The sequence below is a fragment of the Schistocerca gregaria genome, chromosome 3 (assembly GCF_023897955.1).
Source record: "Schistocerca gregaria isolate iqSchGreg1 chromosome 3, iqSchGreg1.2, whole genome shotgun sequence".
In the NCBI taxonomy this organism is placed as follows: Eukaryota; Metazoa; Arthropoda; class Insecta; order Orthoptera; family Acrididae; genus Schistocerca; species Schistocerca gregaria.
Genome location: NC_064922.1, coordinates 608,616,228 through 608,631,740, shown reverse-complemented (window position 1 = coordinate 608,631,740; position 15,513 = coordinate 608,616,228). Strand labels below are relative to the sequence as shown.

Here is a 15,513-nt window from a genome sequence, read left to right as displayed (position 1 = left end):
CATTTGTAAACAATTTGAGTAAAGCAATAGTGGAAACAGTTCACCCTGCTAATTTTCAAAAAGTCACACAATGAATGGTTTGTATTGTAATACTTACTCAAATATAATTTAACGAAAGCACACTTTTGTTTTAATGTGTATCCTAATTGTTGGTAAGTGCCCTCATTGTTTCCACAAAGAGACTCTCACAATTCTCTGTGGCGCCAATTTGAACCTGAGCACATGGAGACACTCTTGTTTTCTGGATTGCTGAGTGCAAAGGGTTAATAAATTGTGTTATGGGCATATGAGAACACACTTTATGGCACAGAGAAGTATTTCATTATGAAGAATATCCGTTATGAGTCTTTTTGGTATTTGCAGTAATGCTGCACCACGATTACTAGTTCCTTAATGTTGGTACTATACGCTGACTTTATTGTGTGGCTAGCACTCTTCGTAACCTCACTTTCATCCTTCAGTGTTCCACTGATTGAAGTGATGTTATCTTAATGTTCCACACCACCACATCATGATGTCTTTCTATTCTATTCTGTTCTGTTGATATCCAAAGTGAATATGAGAGATGGTCATTAAATTTTAATGATCACCTTGAAAAAATGAAGTTTTCTATTTAATTTGTTTGTTTGTTAGCGTGTATGTGTCTGCAGTCCTGGTACAGATTGAAATCTGTGCCCCACAATACTAGCACTTCACTAGAGGAGCTACTGTAGCACGTCACTAGAGGAGCTGAAACAAAACTGTACAGCCCATTGATAAATTAGAGAGCGGGGTGCGTCATGTTGATTTGGCTCTTGTAGCGGACATATGGTGTGGGAATCTCAGTGTTGGCAGTTCTTTCGGACAGGTGCCTGCAAACAAACAAAAAACTTAACTGTGTAACTTTGTCTTTTTGAGGTTATTATTAAACTTTACAACACTTCCTAATATTAGAACACATGTGCCAGCACTTCAATTTGCAGTAATTGAAGATCACTTAAGCCCTGTCTGGTGCTAGCCACACTAGCTTAATGTAGTAACAAATTTTTTTGGAAGGAACTTTCAAAGTTAAAGACTGCCTAAGAAGCGATTTGCTGGATACAAGAATGAGAAGGCATTTGTTTTAAGGTTTTTTGAGGGAGAAGAGAAAATGGAAGAGAAGATAAGAGAAGGAGTTTCATCATTCTCCAGTATTAATAAACTGTTGCTCTTTGTTTTCAACAGTCACTTATGTTGCAGAATATTTTGAACAAGTCAAGGAATTCTGCGGCGATCGCATTTGAAAGTTTTCATGTGCAGCCATTGAACATGTTACATTCACTTTCTAATGATGGGAAAAATTTGATTATTAATGAGGCTGTGGTTCTAAAAGAACATGTTACTGAGTTTGAGTATACACTGTGTACTTACATTTCAGAATATTCTATTTTCAATGTAACACTGCTTAATGGTGGTTTCATTATTGGGCGAAAAGCAATTTTGTGTGGGGAAAATGTGCAAAATTTTCAGCCATATGAAAAGACTAATACGTCAGGTAGAGGGAAAGGCAACATTTGGTTGCAGCTTTAAACTGGCTAACAATTGTTATGGCAACAGATCCGTTCAACTCTGTGGTCGCATCCATAGGCTCTTGGTACAACACTGGGAATAGAATGAGGATGGGTTTGAGGATGAGGTTGTCAAGGTGGAAGATGATGATATATTTTATCACTGCTGATGTGGCGAAAAATACATCACATATATCTGGAATGGCGTGTTTTGGTATTGTAGGATGCAAATACTGCCACTACTTTATGGTAAAGAAACTTTCCCTACCAGCAGGAAAATGGTTTCAGATGTTTGCAGGCAATGAGACTTGATCACTCACAATTTGCTTCTGTTGCGCTGAAGGGAGGTTAGCTTCCATATTCTGATGATGTGGACTCAGAGCAGCTAGTTTCATACTGTACTGAAGTATTGACAGATCAACAACATAATTTCTCAAAAGGGTACTAAAGCATTATAACAGTGCTTTCATTTGAAAAGCTTTCAATATTATTTGGCTGAATTATTTTTTCTTGAATAGGTTTTGATAAGATTAACATACATGTTTCATATGTTATGCCTATTAAATATAATGTAATTGAAAGACAAGCACGCAGAAAATGGAAACTAAATTAAAATATGAATGTGCCCATAAAATAGTCTTTTTTGTCCTTGTCTGTTTGTTGTAATTTAGATAAGCACAAGCGACGGAAATCTGCAATAACAGGCTTTAACCACCTTTTGCAGTATTTTTGGAGAGACTTGCATATGTTGGTATTGCTGGGTTTTGTTTTCTTTCTCTTTTTACTCTTTTATTTCCTTTTGTTCAATTTTATTAATTCGATTTCAAATGACATCATGGTTGGTTAAGAGTAGTAGCAGTTGTTTTGGTTTATAGAAAACCTTGTATTTTCTGTTCTTTTCCTCTTGTTTTAAGAAATAATATGGTTGTGTTGCCTTTATTTCACTGCTCGATTCATTGGCATTTTTGTATTTCTTACTTTTCAGTGTCCAGGCAATTTTTCCAACTCCTGATCCACAAGCTATGTTGGACAAGAGGATGTACAACCTTGTAGCCTATGCTCGAAAAGTAGAAGGAGATATGTATGAAATGGCTAATTCTAGGGTAAGTGGTATTGTGTTCATATCGTTTTATTCTAATACAGTCTTACCATATTAAGAACAGTGAAAGAAATTTTGTAACATGTAATGTACAAACTAGTTTGTCAAAATATGCTTGTTTTATGTTACCTTGGGGAAAAAATGTAAACGTTAATTTAACATGCTGTGGTCAAATTGAAATAGCAGTAAAATTTGTTGTAATTTAGTTATTACATAAAAATCAATTTCAAAACCAATACAGTCTCTGATAGGTAGAGTAATTCATATTGCTCTTTTTTGTGTATTTCAATGCTAAAGTAATATGTATATATATATATTTTTTTTTTTCTTTAGTCGGAGTATTATCACCTATTGGCTGAAAAGATATACAAGATTCAGAAGGAACTAGGCAAGTACTTTCCCTCTTCATATCTATTTTGATTGTGACTACCAAGTCGAAAAAACTAAAATCTATGTGGAACAAATGTGCATTTGTGTATTGCAGAGTATTGTATTAATACATACAAGAGTGATGACAAATTAAATATTTTGGACCACAGCTTACCTTCATGTTTCATCATCATTGAGTATTCTGTGAGTTTAGGTGCAAGTAGCTATAGCAGTTGCTGCAAAGATAATTTCCTTATGAGTTTTTATATTTAGAAGGTATCACAGTGGGTAACGGCAAATGTAAAATATTTTAATATATAAATTAAGTGGAGAGTTCTACTTTCCATATTCACTACATTCCATTTAATGGAGATAGGGAAAAAGTTGCTAGAAGTAAAATCAGAATAGTTTTGCATCCAGAGCACATAGCACATTAGTAAGCCCATTCCAGAAGTAGCTACCGTTGATCCATTTTTAGCAGTAACTCATATTTTCTAGTTAATTTTGTTTGCCTTTTATCTGAGTCTTTGTGTGGTCATGAAATCCTGCCATCAGAGATTCAGCTTCAAGAGTCCATATAAAGTAAGCTAAAATGTAAGCTTTTGATGAAGTCCACAACCACCAAAACACGAGGGATTGATTGTAATTGCCCTCATCCGGAATACAAGGAAACACAGTCTTGAATAACTACGTTTTATTGGATCATGGAGTGGCAATGGGACTGTGAGTACATAAAGAGTAATCACATGACTGGAATATATTTGACAACTGAGCTTGGTGGCCCGATTTTGCATGTATAAAGATATAGTTCCCAGTACACGGTATTTGTGTTGCACTGTGTGCACAGCAGACCAGGTGAGTGCTGTTGGCCATAGCGCCCATGCTCTGATTTATGACCACAGTATGTGCAGTAACCAGTGGTAAAAATACACTCCTGCTCCCTTGCCAAGGGAGGGGGGGGGGGGGGGGCACACATCAAGTGTGTTTGTTCACAGTGCTGCAACTGCTGAGATGATGTAATCCCATCATCCTGGGTGCTCAGTAGACAGGTCTGACAGTGGAGGAGAGCCTATTCTGAAGTCGGGGTCCTTGATGGAGGGCACCAGCACTGGGAGTGATGATGGTGAAGTGGCGAGGAGAGGTCCTGGAGACAGTGAACTGCTGTTAACCCTGCTGCCAGCAGTGCGAAGGGAGGGACTGCAGGAAGCATAACCATAAGAAGCAGAACTGCTGTTAGTGCAGATGAAGCCCTGACCACTGGGGCAGAGGGGGACACAACCAGGCCAAGGCTGGTGAAGAAAAGTAAGCGGGGGATGCTGGATGAAAGAGCGTCACTGGATGAGAAGGTGGCAGTGGATGAGTGGGCAGTGTTGGATCCCAAGCCTGCAGAGGAGGCCCTGTGCCCATCCTCGGGCAAAACTGGTTCTGGTGGTGCGCCAGGAGCTGGTGTCGGTGCAAATTATGAAGACATGGCGTCTGCACCGGATTTGGACAACAGTTGGAATCCAGTGGGGCACTGTCCTTACAATTATGCTGGGCGTTAACTTCTACGAAATTGGCGCTGCTGGGAGACACCTGCTGGGCAGTAAGAGGTTGAGCAGCATCAGCGGCTGACGGCCATGCAGTAGCCCGGCAGGACTCTTGGCCCAATCGTTGTTGTTCTGTATGAGCTTAAGAAAAAGTGGGAGAATCTGCCATGTATTTTCACATTTGTTTCTTAAATATCCAGTCAAGGTGTTCTACCTCGCCGTTCAAATGTGGTTGGAAAGGAGGTGCCGACACATGGCAAAAGTTATTGTGTGTACAGAAGTCCGTGAACGACTGTACCATGAACTGAGAACTGTTGTCCAAAACCAAATTGCAAGGCAAGCCTATGATGGAGAACATCTTTGGAGGGTCTTGACAGTCACATCTGCTGTTACTGACGAACGACATAAAGAAAACATCAGTTGCCAGCAAACGGGAAGTGTCTAGAAAGAACCGAGTGATTGCAATGTGGGCTCATTAAACAGTGGACCTCTCTCCTCAGAGCTGCTGGAATCGTGATGTGGTGGGTAAATCCATCCGTCGACAAGAGAATAACACCATCCAATAGGGAGGGACAATGGGTGAAATGCATAATAATAGAGACGCCTGGCCCGTCAGATGGTCAGGCCACCCCGTTGTATCATGCTCACAACCTGCCGGACCATTGGATCCCCTGCCACAGCAGAAGCAATATGGAAACTGAGGATAGAAAAACTATCTGCCGTGTGCTTTGCCTCTGTATCCAGTTGAAAACAAAGGAGCTGCTTTGTCCAAACAAAGGGTCAGGGTCCATGTGTAGCCAAGACACAGCATCTGTGTTTGTATGTTGTGAAGTATGTCGAAAAGTAGATTTCATAATTGTACCAGCACAAGAAAAGAGCCCAACACTGAAGATGATGGGTGGGTCTGTCCCGGAAGGATGCGTATGGGATAAGCAGGGAAACCAAGGGCGTATGGTTGGTTATTAAATGAAATTTTGCACCATACAAGAGCACATGAAACTTCTTCACAGCATAAATGATAGTGAGGGCTTCTTTTTCCATCTGAGAATTATTTTGTTGAGCAGAGTTGAGTGTTTGTGATGCAGAGGCAAGCGGCTGTTTGAAGCAATCGGAATGGCCATGGGCCGCGACCACCCCCGCCCAGTACTCAGACATGTCTTCAGCCAGGACCAGACACTTGCTGGGTTGAAATGTTGCCAGACACAGTATCGAATGAAGACTGTCTTCCACTTGCACGAAAACATGCTCACAGGCTGTAGACCTAACAGGAGGAGTATTTTTCCAAAGCAACAGGTGCAAGGCACAGGTGACAGTAGCTGATATTGAACTAAACTTGTGATAGCATACCGTTTTGTCGTGGAATGCCTGCAATTCTTGTAAATTTAATGGAAGTGACAAAGCTGTAATTTCAGCGATGTGCAGTTCCATGTGGTGCATACCCTGCTGAGAAATTTCAATACCCAAATAAACAATGGAAGGCTTGAAAACCTGAGACTTGGTGAAATTACATTTGAGAACAGAGGTGGTGTAGGTGATCCTTCGTGGTTACACCCATCATGGCAGTATCATTAAGAAAGTTATTGCAGCAGGGAACAACTGTCGTGACCTGCTCCAGAAAATGTTGCACTAGCAAACCCAAACATTAAATGCTGATACTAGTGGAGGCCAAAAGCAACCTTTTTGATGCCTCGTGCATTTGACAAGTCAATATTTGAAAAGAAAATTCCCTCACCCAACGTAGTGAACAATTCCTCTTGGCCTGGGAGGGGACCTGCACATTTATAGTGACCTTGAAGCCCGTACGTAGCCAAAGCTGACAACATTTCTTTGCTATCACAGGGGAGAGGGGGAGGAAGATCCCACTCACTTGTGGAAATCAGTTGAATCACTCCCAATGACGTAATGTGGGGGTGGGGCCATTGACAAAATTGGCTTGAATATCCAGGTCCATTGATTCCTTTGAGGAGACATAATGCTGCTATGTGGCCTTTCTTTCTACCTTTGTGGCAAGTGGTCCTCCACCTGGGACAGGCTGCCTGTTCGTGCTGTATGAAGCAAGTGGGACACATTGAAAGAGACGTTTGTTGTTTGTGCTGCTGATGACTTCCTTGCTCGCAGCGACCTGGTGAACCTGTTTGTTCTGTGGCCACTTCCTCCTCCTCCAGCGTGCAATGCTCCACATGCCGAGAGCATAAGCTGTCAACAATGGCTACAACATTCCAAACCTTTACTGGCAGCCAGTGGCTCAAGAAAACTTGAACGACTGTACAGTATTCAAAACTTCTTCAAACGTAGTCCTCAAACTGAAGGGCATATTGACAGACTACCTTTCCAGGGGCCGAAGGAATGATTGCGTTGTTGACCATGGTGTCCACATATGACTCCTGAGACTTAGCTGTGATAAAGTGTCATTTATGACTGTGGGCATGAAGCTTGGCCTTACGAGCTTGTTACAGTTTCTGCAGCTGCATATGACATTGGAAGAACCCCATGTAAATGGTTTTGGTAGGAGGAGGACAGAAAATTAAACATTTCATCAAATGAAAGTGATGCTGGTTCCTGTAGAGGAACTAACTAGCACAGCAGTTGATATATACGAGGTGACATCCATGATAAGAAAAAAGCCTTACAGATCTCCTTGCTAACTATGTGGAATAATATGAAATGTTGGTGAAGTCGCTTCTTTTAAGCATCTCAGTCTTTGGTGGCTTCGTCAGGAGGGGGGAGGGGGGGGGGGGGGTGTCAAGGCGTCAAGGCCAGTGAATGGCGATGGGTGATCGACCAGTGGTCTGGTTCATTGTAGCCAACAATCATATCATCCCAATACGGCTGCAGGCAGTACCCTGCTGTTGTTGGGTGAGCAACTGAAGAACAACCTCCAAAGTGGCGCAGAACGGCTATAAATCCTCAGGATTAAGAACCCTCTCTGATTGCCACTTGTTTTCTAAGTAGGAACACAAGGAAACATACACCCTGAAATAACATTTGACGACCAAGATTGGAGGCCCAAGTATACACATATAAATATATAATTACCGGCAGGTGCTGCCCTGTGCATGCACATCGAACCAGGTTATGACTGTTGGCAATTGGGGAAGGGCGCTTTACAAGGTGCATCATGTCCATCATGCACTGAGACCTATCGCATCTTTTGTCGATTTGGATCTGCACTTCCATTCATTCTCCAGCTGATGGGTGAGAGCACCCTCCTGGGTGTGTATTTTTCCATCAGCTGTTCAGTATAGTTTTCTACACTGGCAAAAATGGACTTGTTTGCTTGGTTGCACCTGATATCCAGCACGGTAGCCAGTCCGTTGTGGTGGGGCCACTCCCTACATATGCCCCTGGGGCATCAGGACTCCCTCCAATGACCATCCTGCCAGGTGGCCTTTTCTGCAGCTGGGAGGTGCCCATGGGGAGAGTCCCTGGTCGGAGTGGGTGGCATCAGGGTGGATGACACGCGATGAAGCTTAGTACATTGTCTCTTGCTGGTGGTCAAACACCAGGAGTCTGTAAGCGTTCACGAGCTCAATTCAATGCACACAAGTATGACTCCAAATCGTTCTCCTCTTTGTCCATACCGTGGTAGGAACGTCAAGCTAAGGATGGAGACGGCTCTTATTCACCCCGGTACCTTTTATGTTCGAGAGCTGATGGGGAAAGTTTCATGACGATGAAGCCTCAGTTTTGTGTTGAGCATTTAGAGGACAAGTTTGGGGAGGTGGAGATCTGGGTCAGTCTTGATCAAATCAGCATCCTCTGCCCAGTCATGCTCGTTACTCATTTGTGACAAGCTGGGCAATGTTTCAATAACCATCGCACCCCATATGAGCTTAAATATGGTCCAGGGTATCATATTTCTCAGGGACCTTCTTTTGCAGTCTGATGATGAGCTGCGCGCCAATTTAGAACAGCGAGGTGTACATTTCGTTCGGCGTGTCCACGGGGGCCCGAGGGACAATCAGGTTGCCACCGGTGCCTTCGTATTGGCCTTCGAGGTAATACATCACCTGAGAAGGTCAAGGTGATGGTCTACCGCCGTGATGTAAAACCCTATATCCCTCCCCCAATGCAGTGTTTTAAATTTTGGAAGTTTGGTCATATGTCTTCCTGCTGTACTTCCAGCATCACATGTCGAGATTGCGGACGCCCATCACATCCCAATACGCCATGTGCCCCGCCTCCCACCTGTGTCAACAGTGGAGAGAACCATTCGCCGTGCTCACCAGACTGCAGGATTCTTCATAAAGAAAGGAAAATCATGGAGCACAAGACCCTAGACCGACTGACCTACACTGAGGCTAAGAGAAAATTTCAAGCCTACGTCCTTTATGCATGACATCTTCTTATGCCACAGCTACAACAGTTCTAGCCCCATCAGCTCTGCCAACCCCAGTCACTTCTCAGAGCCAGAAGACTACACCTGCCCCCTTGATGATGGGGGGGCACTTCCCTCCCTGTTGCTCCTCCACCACCTATTTCAGGAGTACCCCCCCCCCCCTCCCCTCAACCATCAGGGAGTTCCATCCCCACTTCTAAGCCAGAGAAGCGTACAACTTCTTCAGCTGCTCTTGCTAGGAAGGGGTCCCATGGGTCACTCCCTACCCAGGTTTCTGCTAGTAGGAAAGATGACACCTGCCAGTGGCAGAAGAGCCCAAAAGTAGCTGGTCACAGGGCTTCACACTCATCCTCAGTCCCGGAGACTGAATCAGTGAAGTCCTCTCAGCCAGGGAAACCTGAGGAACAGTGAGAGAAATCAAAAAAGAAGGTCCCCAAGACCAAGGGAATTGCGGTGGCACCCACGCCACCACTACTGGCACCCACGCCACCACTACCTCCAAGCTCTGCGTGTGCCGATGATGTGGAGATTCTGGCATCCACTGAGGACCTAGATTTCGCCGGACCCTCAGGCAAAATGGATACAGACTGCTCATGCAAAAAATCAGTGGCATCAAGTGACCTTGAGATGTAAACTGCCTCATTGAATATTCCATGTCTTCCCAGTCTCACGATGACGTCATCCTCCAGTGAAGTTGGGCGGTTTTTTCCAATACTTGGCTGAGCTACGGCAACCGTCACCTGCTTTCTGCATTGTCCTCCAGGAAACCTGGTTCCCGACAATGCGGGCCCCTGCCCTCCGTGGCTATAAGGGATACTACAGGAGCCGTAACGGCTGTAATCGAGTGTAAGGTGGAGTTTGCATTTATGTCCTAAACTCAGTCCTAGTGAACCTGTGCCCCTTCAAAACCCTCTTGAAGCTGTGGCTGTCAGAATTAGAATGACACAGAAAATAACTGTCTGCAATGTATATTTTCCTCCGTATGGTGTAGTATCCCTGAGTGTATTAACTGCACTGATTGATCAACTCCCTAAACCTTTCCTACTTTTGGGAGATTTAAACTCCCATAACCCCATGTGGGGTGGAAACCGTGCTTACTGGCCGAGGCAGAGATGTCGAAACTGTACTGTCTCAGTTCGATCTCTGCCTCTTAAATACTGGGGCAGCCACACATTTCATTGTGGCTCGAGGTAGTTACTCGGCCATTCATTTATCAATTTGCTCCCCACGACTTCTCCCATCTATCCACTGGAGAGCACATGACTACCTGTGTGGTAGTGACCACTTCCTCATCTTCCTGTCGCTGCCCTGGCAACAAGCCCATGGACACCTGCCCAGATGGACTTTAAACAAGGTGGACTGGCAAACTTTCACCTCTGCTGTCACCTTTGAATCTCCCCCACACAGGAACATAGGTGTGATGGTTGAGCAGGTGACTACAACAATCGTTTCTGTGACAGAAAACACGATCCCTCGCTCCTTAGGGTGCCCCTGGCGAAAGTCAGTCCCTTGGTCGTCACCAGAAGTCACTGAAGCAGTTAGTGTCGGCGAGCTCTACAGCGGCATAAGTGGCAACCTTCCCTGGAGCACCTCATAGCCTTTAAACGGCTCCATGCTCGCATTCGCCAACTTATCAAGTGACAGAAGTAGGAGTGTTGGGAGAGATATGTTTTGACCATTGGGTGCCATATGTCACCTTCCCAAGCCTGGGCAAAGATCAAACATGTTTTCGGGTACCAGACCCCAACAGATGTTCCTGGCGTTTGGCATGTTATCTATCTGTGTGAACACGATTGCCGAGCACTATGCTCGAGCTTCTCTGTTGGAGATTTCTCCCCAGCCTTTTGCACTCTCAAACGGTGGCTGGAAGGGAAAGTCTCTCGTTTACTACACACCACAGTGAATCCTGTAATGCCCCATTTACAGATTGGGCTCTCCTCAGTGCCCTTGCACATTGACCCAACACAGCTTCTGGACCAGATCAGATCCACAGTTAGATGATCAAACATCTCTCATCTGACTACAAGTGACAACTCCTTGTCATCTTCAATCGGGTGTCTTTCCATCGCAATGGCAGGAGAGAATCATCATTCCGGTGTTGAAACCCAGTAAAAACCCACTTGATGTGAGTAGCTATCAACCCATCATCCTCACCAACGTTCTTTGTAAGCTGCTGGAATGTGTGGTGTGTTGGCGGTTGGGTTGGGTCCTGAAGTCACGTGGCCTAGTGGCTCTGTGTCAGGGTGGCTTCTACCACGGTCACTCTACCACTGATAATCTTGTGTCCCTAGAGTCTGCCATTCGAACAGCCTTTTCCAGATGACAACACCTGGTTGCCGTCTTTTTTGATTTACGAAAAGCATATGATACAACCTGGCGACATCATATCCTTGCACATTATACGAGTGGGTTTTCTGAGGCCCACTCCCGATTTTTATCCAGAATTTCCTGTCGCTTCATACTCTCCATGTGCAAGTTGGTGCCTCCCATAGTTCCACCCATATCCAGGAGAATGGGGCCCCGCAGTGCTCTGTATTGACTGTGTCTCTCTTTTTAGTGACCATTAATGGCCTAGCAGCAGCTGTAGTGCTGTTTGTCTCACCTTCTGTGTATGCAGACAACTTCTGCATTTCATACTGCTTCACCAGTACTGGTGTTGCTGAATGGTACCTACAGGTAGCCATCCGCAAGGTGCAGTCATGGGCTCTAGCCCACAGTTTCCAGTTTTCCACTGCAAAGAAATGTGTTATGCATTTCTGTTGGTGTCGTACCGTTCATTCAGAACCAGAACTTTACCTTAATGACGATCTACTCATGTAGTGGAGACGTATCAATTCTTAGGACTGGTTTTTGATGCACATTTGACTTGGCTTCCTCACATTCGTCAGCTTAAGCGGAAGTGTTGGCACCACCTCAGTACCCTCTGTTGCCTGAGCAACACCAATAGGGGTGCAGATCGCTCTATGCTTCTGCAGCTCTACTGAGCCCTTGTTCAATCCCGCCTTGACTATGGGAGTCTGGTTTATGGTTCAGCAGCACCCTCAGCATTGCGTTTACTCTACCCATTGCACCACTGTGGCGTTTGCCTAGCGACAGGAGCTTCTAGGGCGAGTTCGATGACCAGTGTCCTTGTGGGAGTCGAAGTGCCTCCATTGCAGGTCAGGTGTGCACAACTGCTGGCCAGATATGTAGCACACGTTCGTAGTTCTCCTGCACATCCAAACCACCGTCTCCTTTTCACATCCATGGCGGTTTATCTTCCGGATTGGTGACGCAGGTCAGGGTTTTCAGTTGCAGTTTGTGTCCAATCCTTTCTTTCTGAACTGGAGTCCTTGCCTGAACACCTATACTTGAGGCCCATTCTTACATCTGCGTGTTGTACACCTAGGCCGCTTTGCCTGGACCTTTCACATGGCCCTAAGGACTCAGTTAACCTTATGGCTCTCCGTTGCCACTTCCTCTCAATTCTTGACAAGTACTGAAACCATGAAGTGGTTTACACCGACGGATCGACGGCTGATGCTTACATTGGCTTCGCATATGTCCATGGAAGACATATTTAACAGCATTCCTTGCCTGATGGCTGCAGTGTATTCACTGAAGAGCTGATGGCCATGTCTCTTGCACTTCAGTATATCCATTCGCGTCCCGAGGAATCGTTTCTTCTTAGTACTGACTCCTTGAGCAGCGTACAAGCTATCAACCAGTGCTACCCTCGCCATCCTTTTGTTGGGTCCATCCAGCAGTCCATCTATGCCCTGGACCGGTCCCGTCGTTCAGTGGTGTTAGTGTGGACCCCAGAACACGTCGGCAGCCCAAGCAATGAATTTGCCGACAGGCTGGCCACACAGGCTAGACGGAAACCGCTTCTGGAGATTGGCACCTCTGAACCTGACCTGCGCTTTCTCCTACGCTGCAGGGTTTTTTGGCTTTGGGAGATGGAATGGCATAACAGAACACACAACAAAGTGCATGTCATTAAGAAGAATATGAATGTGTGGATGCGGGCCTCTCACAGGGAATCAGTTGTCCCCTGCCAGCTCCGCATTGGCCACCCTTGGGCGACCCACGGTTACCTCTTGCACCGTGAAGACCCGCCTGAGTGTCGGTGCGGCACCCCATTGACAGTGGCCCATCTTCTGGTGCACAGTCCGACTTTGACTGCCCTGCGACGAAATCTAGGGTTACCAGACTCATTACCACTCGTTTTATCTGACAATGCCTCATTGGCTGATTTAGTTCTAAATTTCATTTGTGAGGGTGGGTTTTATCATTTGATCTAAGTTTTAGCGCATTTCATTTGTCCCTCTGTGTCATCCACCGTAGTGCTTTTAGGGTGGAGGTTTTAATGTGTTGCAGAGTGGCTGGCTTCTCCTTTTTATTCTCGTGGTCAGCCAGCCACTGTAATCTGATATTTTGTTTTCCTTTTAGTGTTTGTCGCCTTTTCTTTGTTTTTGTGGTTTTTCTTTTCTTTCCGTTTTGTGTTACGTGTCTCGTCTGTTTTATTCTGACACTTGTGGCATTTTTTATTAAGAACAAGGGAGTGATGACCTCGTAGTTTGGTTCCTTCCCCCTCTTTTAAACCAACAAACTAACCAACTAACTATACCTGTGCTACCAGAGATTGTATTAAAATATGCTGAAGGGTCTCAGTTTATGCCACCACTCTTGTCGAAATGTAAACAACTTTGTTTATTCCTGCGTAGCCTGTCAGCATCAAGTGCTTGCTTTAATGTATTATTTAGTGTACAACCGCTGCACTAGTTATGCTAATTAAATAGTTCCCTTCAACACACCCAGTTTCTACTTGAAAATGCAATTTTAATCATGTGTCTCATAATTTGGATAACTTGGTCGCTGGTGATACTCAAATGGTGATCCATTTATCATTCTCTCTTGACTGTAACAGCACCCTTACAAGGGCAAAGCCTCCTACACAGTCAACCAGTTTGGCTCATATTTGTTGGCAGGTCAGTTGTGTACAACCTAAACTGAAAGATTCTTAAGATTTTGGCTCAACACACCACCCCGTTTGCCTCCCACCCATCTCATTGTTTTTGAGAAAACAATCCCTAAAATTCCTGACAAACTGAGTCATGATTGACAGTATTGATACTTAATTGCAAATAACATCTCTCATCATCATAAACAGGGCTGCGAATAAGTATTTCCACGAAATACAGGATACGCAATTCAATGAAAACGTCGCTGAAATAGCGACCATGGCACCTGGCTAGTGTGCAAAGAACATGTGTTTGATTCTCTAAAGCATTCTGCATTTTTAAATTAATTCTTTTCTGTATCACAATTGATGGGAATGGAAGTATTAACAAGATAATCAGTAAGAAATAATAACAAGGTAGGTAAATAAATTTCTCAAACAACTTGGATTAGAAAAAAATTGAAACTTTAAGAATCATTGTATGAAATCAGTTTGAAGTAATACTGCTGAAATTCATCACGAGCCACCACAGACTGCTGACCGGGCAGTGTTTGTTTGCCACTTCACACAGTGCAAAATGTTATTTGGAGGTTTAAAAATTGCAGGGTGCTTTTAGAAAAACAGTTGGTATTATACAGTCTCATGGATGCAAGAACAATTAGAGCTCAATTTATGATGAGCTTTTTTTTTCCAGGTTACATCATATGCATAGTATGTATTAAAGTTAATCCTCAAAAAAGAAATAAAAATCTTTGGGGAACAACTACAATATGAAGTCCCTACACTAATACTGAAAGATGAAGATGGAGGAATGACACACAGTAACAAGGAAAATGCAGAAATCATGGCAAAAGCATTTAACTAACTTCCTAATTGCAAGGAACCCAAAGAACCCTTACAAATCAACATAAATACCCTAATAAAAACCAAACCTAACTAACTAGACCCTCCAACTTGCCAAGAAGTAGAAAAAATTCTTAAAGAACAAAATATTATAAGGCATATGGAGAAGATTAGGTTTTTGTTGAAATGTGGAAATATGCAAGTAACACAATCAAGACCTTCTTACACATGGCTCGAACCAAAATCTGGGTAACAGAACGATTCCCCAAACATTGGACCACAGCTATCATCCACCCACTACACAAAAAGGGAGATAAGAGCTACCCAGACAACTACAGAGGAATCTCTCTCCTAGATTGCACATACAAAATTCTATCCAAGATCCTATTTGAAAGAATCAAGGACCAATTAGAACAGGAGTTAGGGGAATATCAGGAAGGTTTCAGACCATGGAGAAGCTGTGCAGCGCAGATAATTAGTTTAAAATTGATTATGGCATACTATAAGAAATTGAACAAACCTCTGGCAATAACATTTGTAGATTTTAAGAAGGCATATGACTGTCTCCACAGACCTTCAGTATTAAAAATTTGAAGAAATCTTGGACTCCATCCATCCAAAACTAGTTAAAATAATACAAATCACTCTAACCAACACCAGATCAAAAGTGAACTTTAGAGGAGAAATTTGGGAACCATTCCTAATAAAAACGGGTCTAAGACAAGGTGACTGCCTATCACCATTACTGTTCAACTGTGCACTGGAATACATAATGAGAGAATGGTACAAGGACAATCCAAAGATGATAAGAATTGGAAGTGCAAAAAATGATATTAGCTTAAACTGATTGGGATTCGCTGATGATC

At 43.9% G+C, this 15,513-nt stretch overlaps 1 protein-coding gene across 9 annotated transcripts in view; it reads left to right on the top strand.

Annotated features, from left to right (window-relative positions):
- The window catches only part of LOC126356233 (CREB-binding protein), a 162,554-nt gene that overhangs the window by 63,687 nt on the left and 83,354 nt on the right, over positions 1-15,513 (top strand). For all 9 annotated transcript variants that reach the window (XM_050007059.1, XM_050007056.1, XM_050007055.1 and 6 more), the window contains 2 exons: positions 2,512-2,629; positions 2,959-3,013. In XM_050007059.1, the coding sequence (XP_049863016.1) occupies positions 2,512-2,629; positions 2,959-3,013 (173 nt within the window). The remainder of the gene's footprint in view (positions 1-2,511; positions 2,630-2,958; positions 3,014-15,513) is intronic.